The sequence below is a fragment of the Fringilla coelebs genome, assembly GCF_963513975.1.
Source record: "Fringilla coelebs genome assembly, chromosome: 4".
NCBI classification, from domain to species: domain Eukaryota; kingdom Metazoa; phylum Chordata; class Aves; order Passeriformes; family Fringillidae; genus Fringilla; species Fringilla coelebs.
In genome coordinates this window covers 888,020-901,468 of record NC_140032.1, presented here as the reverse complement: position 1 = coordinate 901,468, position 13,449 = coordinate 888,020, and the positions used below count along the sequence as shown (strand labels likewise).

The 13,449-nt window shown below is 54.7% G+C and overlaps 1 protein-coding gene across 5 annotated transcripts in view; it reads right to left on the bottom strand.

Moving 5' to 3' along the window:
- Positions 1–13,449, bottom strand: part of SFXN5 (sideroflexin 5) — a 115,955-nt gene continuing 102,506 nt past the window's right edge. For 4 of the 5 annotated variants that reach the window (XM_084204192.1, XM_084204196.1, XM_084204194.1 and 1 more), the window contains one exon: positions 312–477. In XM_084204192.1, coding sequence (XP_084060318.1) covers positions 400–477 — 78 coding nt within the window. In that variant the 3' untranslated portion in view covers positions 312–399. Of the gene's footprint in view, positions 478–13,449 lie in introns of all 5 variants that reach the window. The other variant, XM_084204193.1, reaches the window with a different exon arrangement.

The window sequence follows — 13,449 nt, the reverse complement described above, 5'->3', positions numbered from 1 at the left end:
TGGTGTTGTGCAGCAGTGAGCACTGAGCTCAGTGACACAGGAGGTGCTGGGTGACGTCGTGCAGGCAGCTCTGACCCTGAGAGCTCGCCCCTGAGCTCCCTCCGTGCAGTGCCAGCCGTTCTGGGTTTTGTTAGCTAGTTCTAAAGTGGTTCAAGGTGATTTTATTTGTTGTAGTTGCTGCTCCTGTTGCTAAGTTAAAACTTTTAATATGAATCTTTTTGAGTGGTGTGAGGTGTCAGTTCTCTGCAGGTGTTAATTCACTCCCGGGCTGCCGGGAGCAGCTCCTATCACTGAGCTCTATTATTTCATCTTCTTCTTGTTGTTGCTTGTTTTCTCCCAGGGCTGGAGCTTCCCCTCTTCCCTCCCCAGACCTTCTGGGCTGGGATGCTCCTCTTCCACTCACAACCCTTTGTTGTAGACCACAGTCTTACTGGTGGTGGCCATGGCGATCTCCGGCTCCAGCTGGGACGTCTCGATCTGCGGAGGCAGAGAGGAGCAGGATCAGAGCCCAGGGATGGATCAGCTGGGAACTGATTCCTGGAGAGGGAGGAGATGGGGATAATTCCATGCCAACCCCGCCGTGGCTGGTGTTTGGCGTGCCCCCCCGATGCGGATGGGTGTGCAGCGCGCGGAACGCCGCACGTTCTGCGCCTGGCAGCGCTCAATGAATTATAGAGTGTCTGAGGCTCCAGCACATCCCACCCAGCCCAGCCTCCAGCCCTTCCTTCCCCGCAGCTCCAGGCATCCAGAGCCCGGAGCTGGACCTGGCAAAGCCACGAGGGAAGAGCCTGGCTGGGCTCCACCCTCACGGCCAGACCCTTCCTGCCCCTCTCTCCATCCCCATGAAATCTCCATCCCTTTCCCAATTTTTTCCTTCCACCAGCTCCTCCTGAAGCTTTCCCCTGCTCTGAAATCACTTGGAATCTCTGCATCCCCAGGAGGGATCCGTGGCACTCCTGGGAAGCAAAGACCTCGATCCCAGCCGGGCCAGGACACCTGGGAAAACCTGGAATTTTGGGAATCCTGCGCACCGAACCCACGCCGGTGCTGACACAATGCGAGGAACCCACGTTAAAAATCGAAATGCTTTTGAAAATGTTTAACCTAGTTAGACAAATTAGCAAAAATTTGTGCAAAACAATTTAGGTATTTAAAATATTCAATGTTTTTAAAAACTGGAAAAACTGTTCTTAGCTTTCAGCTGCAAAAACCCAACAAAATATAACATCAAAGCAATCTTAACATGAGGTGCAACATAACCCTTCAGCAAAGCTGTTAAACAGCTACTGAAGCATCATGGGAAATAGCACTTCATTTATTCAAATGCACATATGTCAGGTTTTTGCACCATATGTCATTCCAAGCTATTTACAGTAATAATTAAATCTTAATCAACGTTTAACCTCTGTAAAATGTTTGAAGGGATCTAATCACCCTTCAGACTGCACTAATGAAGGAGAAATATATAAACATAAAAAGAAAATGATGCATAGATAGCACACCAGAAAGAACAGTAATTGCAAAATTGTATTTCTTTTAAATATAATCAGCAAATTATGTAAAGTAAAGCCAACGAGTATTTTAAGTGAAGACATCTTGGGTGTCAGAGGTGTGATCAGCTAATTTTGTACTGCTATCCATAACAGATGTAGCATATTTTCTTTTAGTGCCATTATTAGCAACTTCACCATTCCTTTCAGTGCTGCAGCACAAAGTGAAGCATTGTGCCGGGAGAGCACCGGGAAAGGTGCAGGGGATCCAGATCCCACGGATCCCTCCCGAGGGAGGATCAGCTCTGCTCTGCTCTGCTCTGCTCTGCTGGGCTCTGCCTGCCTCTGACGCAGCTTTTCCTCCCATTGTCTGGGGATTTTTCTGCCAGGGACACGCAGAACAGCCCCGAGGCTTTGGGGCTGGGTGGGCTCAGGAACTGGAGCCCCGGCCTGGGATGGCTGCAGGGGGTGATGCCTCACTGGTGCCAAGGTGGGGATGGGTCACAGGGGCATTCTGTCATCTCAGGGGGCTCTGCCAGCCTCAGTGATCCCGGGATTTTGTGCTTTGGAACAAATTCCACCTGGAACTGGGAGGGTCGGCGCCGACCGTCCGTGGGAAACGGGGCAGCTCAAACCCAACCTGCTCCACAGAAACCAAACTGAGAGGCCCCCCAGTCCCACCCTCTGCAGGGGTTTGGAGCACTGGGAGCCCCAAGGAAGGCACAGCTGCCCTGGGGGAGCCCAGCTCAGCGCTGGGACAGCCCCGGGGTGCTGGGGACAGGGCTGTGCCCAGCTGGGAGCACGAGGCTGCACAGGGAGAGGGAGGGAAGGAAGGAGCAGGGCTGGGAGAGAGGGAAGGAAGGAAGGAGCAGGGCTGTGCTCACGCTCTCGTGGGACACAATTCAAGAAGCAGCCAGCACAATCCAAGCTGAACAGCAGGAAGAGTATCCTGGTGGGAAGAGCAAAATATCGCAGCCGACTGCTGGGGGAAGGTGTGGGGCGTCTGTGGTGGGAAGTTTTCAGCACAAATTACAGGGAAGCCATCAGGAATAGTTTAGGCAGAGCTGAGCTTGTCTTGGTGGAAGGAAGAGATGAGATAATTGTTTGGAGATCCTTCCAGCTTCCATCCCCTAGGCCAGGGGAGAAACAGCTCCTTCCCTGCGTGGGGAATGGGTTCTTGACCCACGGCAAGGATGTACAGAAGGGTCTGAGGTGGCTCCAGGGAGATGGGGTGGAGGTGGGATAGGTCTGCTCACTGAGCAGGAGGACTTGGGACGTGCCTTAGGGTTCCTGCATAAGGTGGAAGTGCTCAAAAACCACACGGCTGTGGCACTTGGGGACACGGCCACGGGTGGCCTTGGCAGTGCTGGGGGAATGGTTGGACTGGATGGACTCTGAGGGCTTTTCCATTTTCATGATCCCATGGTTCTCATGTGGGATGGGCACCCAGTCAGGGACCCCTGTGGCACCCCCAGTCACAGACACTGCTTTGGAGCTGTGACCCCAGACTCAAGCACCTTCCTGAAGCCTGGGAAGGTGCTGGAGAAACTGGGGGTGACTGGTTGGACTGGAGCCTCCTCTGCAGGTCTCCTTCTGGCTGACTTCAGTCAAGAAGGGACTAAAATCTGCTCCAGAGACTCAGGAGCTCCAAGGGGTGCATCTGCACCAAGGAAAGATGTACAGGAAATTGGGAAAGCTGCTCAGAAATCCATCAGGAGGAAACTACTCCTCCCACCTGGAAATCAGATGGAGAAGAAGAGGGAGATGCTGGTGGGTTACAGGTACCAAGACATCATCAAATCCCCACCTTGCTGTGCACCAGCCTTTCCCTCCCTTGCTGGGGTTTTTTGTTGGAAGCTGTAATTTCACTCGTGTTGGGGTTTTGCTGTTCCAGCTGTCCAGAATCCTGGACCTGCTCAGCCAGGGAACTGTGACAGACGTGCAGACCACAGCTCCTGGTCACAAGATTTTGGTGTCTCAGCTGCCAAGACGACCCCAGTCATGGTCATGGCCATGCTGGGAGCCCTCCTGTGAAGGAGCAGGTGCCTTGGAGGGTGCTCTGAGGAGCAGGCTGGGCCCACACTGACAGGACCTGTCCCTCTGTCCCACTGTCCCTCTGTCCCACACAGGGCACTCTGACCCTTCAAAACAAGCGCCCACCCTGGGACTGGGGTTCAATCACATCCATCCTCCTCTTCCCAGCTCTGTCTGTGCCAGGGCAAGGCAGGGATGTCCTTCCTGGCTTTGGGATGATGGCACTGGGGTGTTGGCAGGGAAGGGCCTGCACCAGTGAATCCAGCAGAATTCCAGGAGGGACAGAAGCTCCCTGAGGGGCCCAGGGTGGGAAGCACCACTCCCAGACCGTGCTACAAGGGGGCTGTTCGGGGCAAACCCCAGGATTTGGGGCTGATGGTTGCACTGACAGCTTGGCACCCAACATGGAGAGCTCAATGAGGCCGTGGGAGAAGCAGGAATTCCTTCAGTGTCCCATGAGGCCCCTGGAAGCTTTGCCACAGATCCTCACCAGGATGCACCTCCCAACTCACCCAGGAACGTGGCTGGGATGAACCACAGCCCATGGCAGCCCCTGGGAGCAGGTGAACCTGAGGACGCTCCTTTCCCTCTGGCAGAGAGCCAAGAGCATGAGGGGAAAACGGGGGAAAACCCCCAAAATCTCAGTGCCCTGAACCCTACTGAGCACCTGCTCATGGCTCAGGCAGCTCGGGCAGGACGGCAGCAATGCCGGCCCCGGGGTGAAGCCCACCCATCCCAGCCCCGGGGAACAAAGCTGGGCATCGATCGCCTCCCGGTACCCGCGGCTCTCCAGCTCTCTTCCCCCCATCCCTTGCCTTGCAGCGGGAGCCTCTCTCCTCTCATCAGCTCAGACAAGGCTAATTGGGGTGATAAAGAACTGGCTCGGAGAGCTGGCGTGGGCTGGAGGAACAAATGGTGCGGTGGTCACAGCTGGTGCTGCGGAGCCGGCGCGGGAGCGGGCGCGGGGGGCTCGGGGCGCCCCGGCGCTGCACGGGGGGCTGGCGGGGGGCTCTGTGTGTTTTGCATGGCTGCTGACACGGGTGTAACGTGCAGGCGCGGCCGGTGAGGCAGCAGCAGGCAGGAAGCAGATGCTTTTTGTTTGGGGTTGATACTCATTTCTATCCCAGCTCGGGAAAAGGTGTAGAAAGGAATGTGCTCCGGAGAGTGCGGGGAGAGAGATAGGTCTAGGCTGGCTGCCAGGGATCCTGGAACGATATGGAAGGCAGCTAGGGGAGACAGGAGCAGATGGATTTGGCATACAGCTCATCACTCAGCCAAAAAAAAAAAAAAAAAAAAGGAGGGGGGGAGAAGAAGGGAGAAAGCAGCCAATTTTGGGAGGGGGAGGGTCAGGGGGACTGGCGGATGCCGCTCCGGGCTGGGGGAAGGGAGGGCCGGCACGGTCACCGTGTCTTCCGCTGCTGCCAGCGGGGAGAGGAGCTGGTGGCTCCCTGGGAGCCTGGGAAAGGTCTCCCGGCCCTTCCAGCAGCTCCTCCCGGGCCTTTGGTCAGCGGGGCCGAGCCCAGGGCAGGGCAGGGCGCTCCGAGCCCGCGGGAAGCTCAGCCAGGTGTGGGAAGGGCTGTGGCACCAGGGAGTCATGGAATGCTTGGGGCTGGAAAGGAGCTGGGAGAGCACAAAGCCCAACCATCCCCAGCACTGCCAGGGCCACCACTGCCCCATGTCCCCAAGGGCCACAGGGCTGGAAATCCCCCAGGGATGGGCACTCCAAACCCCCCTGGGCACTCCCAGTGCCTGAGCCCCCTTTCCATGGGGAAATTCCTGCTGTGCCCACCCTGAGCCCCCCTGGGGCCGTTCCCTCTGCTCCTGTCCCTGTTCCCTGGAGCACAGCCCGACCCCCCGGCTGTCCCCTCCTGCCAGGAGCTGTGCAGAGCCACAAGGGCCCCTGAGCCTCCTTTGCTCCAGGCTGAGCCCCTGCCCAGCTCCTCAGGGATTCTCCAGCCCCTGCCCAGCTCCTCAGGGATTCTGCAGCCCCTGCCCAGCTCCTCAGGGATTCTCCAGCCCCTTCCCAGCTCCCTCAGGGATTCTCCAGCCCCTTCCCAGCTCTGTTCCAGCCCTGGCCAGCTCCAGCCCCTTTCTTGTCATGAGGACCCCACCCATTTGCATTCCCAGTCAAATGGGACTTTCCCAGTTATCCAGGGGGGCTGATAAATGATGGGAAATGTCTCCATGGGTCCTTCCTTCCCCCAGCTCTCCCAGCCCCTCTGGATGGAGATCCACAAATCCTGTCCCACGGATTTGGGGCTGTCTCAGGTCACCAACCAGTTCCCCTTGGATTATGGGGCTTGGAGCACCTGGCCTAGATGAAGGTGTCCATGGAAAGTGTCCCTGGCCATGAAAAGTGTCCCTGGCCATGAAAAGTGTCCCTATCCCTGGAAGGTGTCCCTGGAAGGTGTCCCTGTCCCTGGAGCTGTCCCTGGAAGGTGTCCCTAACCCATGAAGGTGTCCCTGTCCATGGAGGCTGTCCCTGGAGCTGTCCCTGGCCATGGAGGGGGTGGATGAGATGGGTTTTTAGGTCCCATCCCAACCCCTGAGTGCCCCCATGGGTCGATCCCTCAGGAATCAGACCAGGACAACAGCGCTGGCTCGGGAGCTCCTCCTGGAACTGCTACAGACCTGCAGCCAACTGAGGGTGACCTGAACACGAGAGAATCCAAGAAATACTCCAAAAACCTTCAGATTTTATCACTGAAAACATTTCTCAGAGGATCTCCAGCCTGTGGCTCCAGAGCCCAAGCAGCTGTGGAGCCCCAAGGCTTCTCCATGTCCTGCTCCAAAGAGCAGCAGCCACCCCCAGGGCTGGCACTTCCCTAAATCCACAATTCCAGCTCTTCATTCATCCATTTGCTGCCCTGAGGAGCTCTCCCCTGCCAGAGAGCTCCCATGCAAGTGTCCAGAGGTTATCAGCTCAGCTTTGTTAAAACCAACAGACAAAACTCGTGCTTCTCCTCAGCAAGGCAGATTTTGAGAGTTGTTAAATTCAGGAGATTTCTTTTGTCCCGGAGTATTTGGCTGTTCTGGAATATTTGGCCATTGTGGTTTTTGAAGGTTTTCCCATTTCAGGAGACTTTTTGTTTGCCAGGGATGCTTTGCAGGGATGTCCCCGCCCTCAGCTGAAATGGGAATAACCAACTGCCCAGAAGCAGAGCAGATTTCAGGATTTTTGGGGCAGCTGTGGGACTGCAACTTCCCCCCCTTCACAGTGCTGCCTTCATGGTTGGATTTGATGATTTTAAAGGTTTTCCAGCCTAAATGACCCTGTGGTTCTGTGGTTTGGTGGTGCTGGGTTCATGGTTGGATTTGATGACCTTAGAAGTCTTTTCCAACCTGATTTCATGATTCTGCAATCAAGAGTTTTTAATCTCACTTTTGGGGAATTACCACAGCACAGCTTCTGGGAGGAAAAATACTCAGCAAAGACCTGGACATTAAAGCAGGTGGGAAGAAGGGAAATGTGGATTTGGGGAAGGGAAATTTGGACCTGTGGATTTGTGGCTGGAGCAGGGAGCTGCCTTGGCCCGGGGTGTCTCTGGAATGGGTGATGGTGACAGAGCACAGGTGACAGAGCACAGGTGACAGAGCACAGGTGACAGAGCACAGGGGGGACCAGCCCCACCCTGGGGGAGGTGACCCCGCTCCCTGTGAGTCCCAGCCCGTCCTGGAGCACAGCAGCCCCGAGCTCCAGCCCCTGCTCATCCCCAGCCCATCCCCAGGATCTCTCCTGCTCCCACTGCCCCCTGCCCCACCCCAGGGACCCTGCTGGGGCCTCACGGTGACATCAGGGACCCCTGAGACACCAGGAGCTCCTTTTTGGCCTTGCTGCTTGAAGGTTTCTGAGCCTTTCTCTGGGGTTTTGGGGCTTTGGTTAACACTGAGCTCTCAGCACTTCCAGCTTTACAAGAACTGGAAGGTCAGCCCCCAGCCCCAGGTCACTGCAGAGCTGTGAGTTTGGGTCTGCTGGCAAAGCAGAGGGCTGCCCACCCCTCTGCCCACCACTCCAGAAACCTCAGGTGTTCCAACAAAACCACCAAAAACCCCCAAATGAAAGCTGTGAGAGCCTAAGATTCCTAACAGCAAGATGAAACTATTTACTGTGTGTGTCCTGCTGAGAGAGGAGACACCCAAGGCCTCTGTGGGGGCTGAGCCTTCTCCCCTCTGCTCTGGGATGGGGCAAACCTGAGATTACCACAGCAAATTCATCTCCACAGCAGCTCCAGAAAGGTCTCAGCTGGCTCAGGAGCAGCGTGGTGACCTCAGGGCTCGTGTCCTTCCTCAGGACAGGGCTGAAGGAGCCTCTCCCTGGCTTCCTGGAAGCACCCTCACATTCCAGGATGCTGTTGTTTTGGTTTTTTTTGGAACATCTGAGCCAGTGGATTGGTGGAAAAGTCACCAGCCCACTCTAAATATGGCCTTGAGAGCTCCCAGAATTGCAGAGTTTGGTTATGATTCCTGATCCTTGCTGGAATGGAGAGCACCTACAGTGACACTCAGAGGTTCTCCTTTCTTGGAAGGAAAAGAAAATCCTTCTTTTGAAGGCGGACATTATTAGAAAGTTTCCATTTGGATGAAAACGGGCTCCCAGGTCCATCCCAGCAGGAATTCCTCAAGCAGCTCTGCCAAGGAAGAAGGAATTTGTGGCTCTTTGCTGAAGACATGGAGCCCTGAATTCTCCTGCTGCTCAGGAGGAAGAGCACGAGGGAAGAGCAGGATTTAGGGATGCCCTGGGTGCTTTAGGGAAGCTGAGCAAACTCCTCAGGATCCCAACCTCCAGCACATTTCCTTCTCTCACAGACCACCGGCCTCACTAGGAACAGGAAATTCAAAAAGCAATTACAGATAATTACATATGCAAGATGTGATTAATAAGGCATGCTCAGCCCTAAGCAGGCAAGTCTGGACAGCTGATCCCCTTCCTTTGCATCCTGCACCTCTTGGAGCAGCCAGAGCTGCTCCAGATGAGCCAAAGCAACTCCAAATACACCAAAAAGGACAAATCCAACCCTGTGTGACAAGAGAGGGGCAGGGAAGATCTGGGGGTGCAGCAGATAAAGAGGCCTCTGACCAAGAGTGATGATATCAAAGCTTTTTTCTGATTTAATGATTCCTGTGAGGGCCAGGAGTCAGACTCTCTGTTCCTCACTCTTCATGGATCATTCCTCATTCCAGCTCAGGGTATTCCATGATTCCCAGCAAGTGGCCAGGCTGGGCTGGCAGAGCAGGGGCAGGGACTTGGTTTTCAGGCCCAGAATAAATCAGCAAAGGCCAGAGCCGCGGGAGGGCTCAGGAACGGCCACGGCAGGGCAGGAATCCTGGGCAGGAGCCCCTCTGTTTACAGTAGGTGCTGCTGAAAGGTGTCCTGAAGAAAGACAGCAATTAACAGGCCTGCAAAAAAAAAAAATGGCTTCTTTCCACAAAGAGCCTTTTAAGTCTGTTTTTCGGGCCACTTTAAGGGTTAATGTTTAGCTGTTTATCCGGACTTGTCGGATGTCAGCTCTTTCTTTTGACTCCTAATGGCTTACAGCCATCAGGAGGTGAAGACTCCTCAAAAGAGCTGGTGTCAGGAATGTTTTCTTATGCCCACCAGCACCCACACACCTGCGGCAGCCCGCGCTTGCGGGGGGATAGTTTACATACTTGAACCTGTCTCCCAGGGCCAGGGCTATAAACATGAAACCAGATCCTGCCCGCCAGCCCCTGGGCGCCGCAGAGGGTCCGGCTCCCACCGCCAGCCCTGACCACAAAGAGCGGCTCGGCTCAGCCTCAGCCCCGCCGCTCCACCTGCAAAGTGCTCAGCACCTCCGAGCGGCGAGACAAAGAGCGCTCCCAGGAGCGGCCGGCAAAAACCAGCTGGGTCACAAATCAAAGGTGGGACAGGCAGCGAAGGGAGAACAAAGGCACAGCCCCCACGGCCAGCAGGGCCCTGCTCACCGCTGACCTTCCCTGGCCCCGAGGTGTCACCGAGCCCGTAATCACCCAAACAGGCGGAGCAGGTGGAAATTCAACCACCCCGAAGTGCCCAGGGGCTCCTGAGCAGCGGTGGTGGAGCCCTGAAAGCCTTCTCCTTCTCCTCCTTCTCCTCCTCCTCCTCCTTCTCCTTCTCCTTCTCCTTCTCCTTCTCCTTCTCCTTCTCCTTCTCCTTCTCCTTCTCCTTCTCCTTCTCCTTCTCCTTCTCCTTCTCCTTCTCCTTCTCCTTCTCCTTCTCCTCCTCCTCCTCCTCCTTCTCCTTCTCCTTCTCTTTCCCCTTGGAAATGCCCCTGGATCCCTGGCAGAGCCCCAGGCCAGGCTGGACAGGGCTGGGAGCAGCCTGGGACAGCGGGAGGTGTCCCTGCCATGGCAGGGGGTGGAACTGGATGAGTTTTAAGGTGGGTCCAACCCAAACCATTCCATCATTCCAGGATTTAAGAGAAGCTTTTGCTCCCAGAAGAAGTGGCCGAGGTCTCCCAGCTCCAGAGCCCTGGGGAGCGAGCAGGGAAATGATTTTGAGATTTTGAGAAAGAAATGGGGGGGAAAACCCCATGGAAATGGGAGATGTCATGGTCCAGAAATGCTCTCTGCTTGGCCAGACCGGCTCCTTCTCTCCTGGGCAAGAGGAGTTTCAGTTGTGCTGGGACACGAATCCCGGCAGGGAAGAGCTTCCAGGTGAGTTTGGGAAATGGGGATGCCCTGGGACAGGGCAAGTGCTGCCTCTGTGGCATCACCACTGTGGATCTGCAGCTGGAATCCCAACAGGTGGAGCAGGCAGAAGGGAATTACAGGGACACAGCATCTGCTCCATCCCGGACGGAGAACCCAGGGAGCATCACCCCACGGTGGGAATGAGGAGCTGCCATGCAAACAGGAGAGGCTGGGGGCTCTCCTGGCTGGAGTGTCCCAGCAGAGGAATGTTTGGGTTGTGTGGTCTCTGCAGGACAATCTGGGGGTTCTCCTGGCTGGAGTGTCCCAGCAGAGGAATGTTTGGGTTGTGTGGTCCAGCAGGACAATCTGGGGGTTCTCCTGGCTGGAATGTCCCAGCAGAGGAATGTTTGGGTTGTGTGGTCCAACAGGAGAGTCTGGGGGTTCTCCTGGCTGGAGGGTCCCAGCAGAGGAATGTTTGGGTTGTGTGGTCCAACAGGAGAGTCTGGGGATTCTCCTGGCTGGAGGGTCCCAGCAGAGGAATGTTTGGGTTGTGTGGTCTCTGCAGAAGGGGCTGGAGGCCGCTGGACCGGCAGCTCAGGACAGGGCACCACTGCAGCCGCTTTTGGCTTTGGTATGGCCCCTAGGCACAGCTGTCACTGCTTGGGCCTGACTTCATTCCCTCCCTGACACAGAGAGAAGCCAGCCCTTCGTTCTCAGTCACTGCAGTTCTTCCCTTATTCTGAATTTTGTGTTTTCCTCGCTCTTGTCAAAAAACCTTCCCGCATATTGAGCACAGAGAACTTTTAATGGTGTTCTGGAGACTGCCTATGGAGGAGGAGAAAACATGCCGTGGTGTTTCTTCTGTGAAGGCAGATGAGGAGCTGCTTTACTTGGAAAGCAAAAAGGGAAACTCCTTGCTCCTTGTGCCTTACATTTACTTTTGCTGTACAGTGTTCTAGACCTGCCATTTGACACTGGAAAGTACAACAGCACAGACAGTGCAGGACTAAGCCTGGCATCCTTTCCCATGCTCTTGGGAACACCCTCAGCCAGGAATGCTCTGGACTGCCCTAGGGAGGTCTGGAGCACCTGGACCTGCCTCTGTCCTTGCCTGGAATGCACCTGGGCTCCCCAAAAAGCTCTGCTGTCACACTGACCTGGGTTTGTCCCATGGAGGGTGGCCTGACCTTGCAAGCTCCAAAGCAAATCCAGCCCCAGGATTTTCTGTGGGTGGGGATGATGCCACAGAGGAGAGAGGAGGTCCAGGGGGAGCAGGAGCCGGGGCAGATCCCTGCAGCCAGGTGTGGCTCCATCAGAGCAGAGCAGCCAGGTGTGGCTCCATCAGAGCAGAGCAGCCAGGTGTGGCTCCATCAGAGCAGAGCAGCCAGGTGTGGCTCCATCTGAGCAGCCAGGTGTGGCTCCATCTGAGCTGGGGGTGACAGATGTGCCCCCCACCTGCGAGCCTGGCAGCAGAGCCTGAGGAGATCTCTGCCCCCCAACGCTGGGGCCTGTCCTGACCCCCTCAGTGGGGCATTCTGGTCCTCTGGAGTCAAAACTCAGCTGAGATAAATCCCACCAGCCTTGAGAGACCCCAGGAGAAACCACCACAGCACAACTTGTGAACACTGATGGATGAACAGACGACTCTTCCACTAATTACAGTTGAAAAGTGCTGTGTTTATTACAGCACTGGGCACAAGCTGAATAATTTTTAAAGGCATGTGCACCCTCTGAGAGTCTAAACTTTTTCTCTGTCTCCAATTTGTTGGATATGCATTGTTTTGTAATAGGTTTATGCATATTTATTTCTTACTAGAAATAATATTTCACATTGTTTCTTTGTGCAGAGAGCTCTCTGGTTGTCTGTCCACCTCCTGCACCTTTAGTTTTGGTTTACTTCTTGTTTCAGGGTTTAAGGCCCCTTCCTTATCTGCTTCTGGCTTGGAAGTTCACATTCCTTTCACCTTGTTTGAGGCAGTTCTGTGAGCTACAGGTTGTTGTGAGCACAGGTTTTCTACGAACACACCAAATTAACAGACTCTACAGACTGAACAATTCCCAGCAGCACACTTCACTTAACTCTGCAATAGATTTCCAGCTGAACTCCTAACCCCACATCTCAGCACCTGCAGTGGGCCAGTGGAATCTGCAGGAGCCAGGACAGCAGGATGGCCCCTGTGCCCACCCACCAGACAAACTCTCCCCTCCCAAGGGAGCCTTCACCTCTTGGCAGCTCCCCTGGCAGCAGGAGCCTCCAGGATCAGCTGGAAAACCCAAACTGCTCCAGGGAGGATGGGGACATCCACCAGCCACGGCCAGGGCCCCAGGCTGTGCTCAGGTCCTGCTGGGGCTGGGAGTCCAGGTGGAGTTTAGGGCTTCCTTAGGCCATCATTTCCATCAAAGATGGGCTGGGAGCTCCCACTGGAGTTCTGTGCAGCCTCTGGGGCCTGCTGTCCCCAGGTGTCACCTCCCCTCCTGCCACCTCCCCCTGCCAGGGGCAGCACAGTGCTCTGGAAGGGTCTCACATTCTCCAGCCTCTGAGTCCATCCTCACTGAGGAACCCCAGAAACATCAATAACACCACCACCCTTCCTCTGAAGGCTGGAAAGGGGCTCAAGACATTCCCAAATACCTCAGATTTTCCCTTAAGTCCTACTTGAACCATGCCAGTGTCCAGCCACCCACTGTCATGCAAACCCTGGGGGTTCTGCTCAAATCCATCATTTCATGGGCACTAAAGAAGCCCCCTGGGATCACCTCTTCATTGGAGGCTGACATGGAGAACAAGGGAAAGGCAAGGAGACAAACCAGAGGATAAACCAGAAAATAAGGCAGGAGATAAACCAGAAGATAAAGCAGAAGACAAGGTGGGAGACAAACCAGAAGATAAGGCAGGAGATAAAGCAGAAGATAAGGCAGGAGATTAACCAGAAGATAAGGCAGAAGATAAACCAGAAGATAGATAAACCAGAAAATAGAAAAACCAGAAGATAAGGCAGGAGATAAACCAGAAGATAAGGCAGAAGATGAACCAGAAGATAAGGCAGGAGATAAAGCAGGAGGTAAACCAAAAGATAAACCAGTAGATAAGGCAGGAGATAAACCAGTAGATAAACCAGAAGATAGATAAACCAGAAGATGAGGCAGGAGATAAACCAGTAGCTAAACCAAAAGATAAACTAATAGATAAACCAGAAGATAAACCAATAGATAAACCAGAAGATAAACCAGCAGATAAACCAGAAGATAGATAAACCAGTAAATAAACCAGAAAATAAACCAATAGATAAACCAG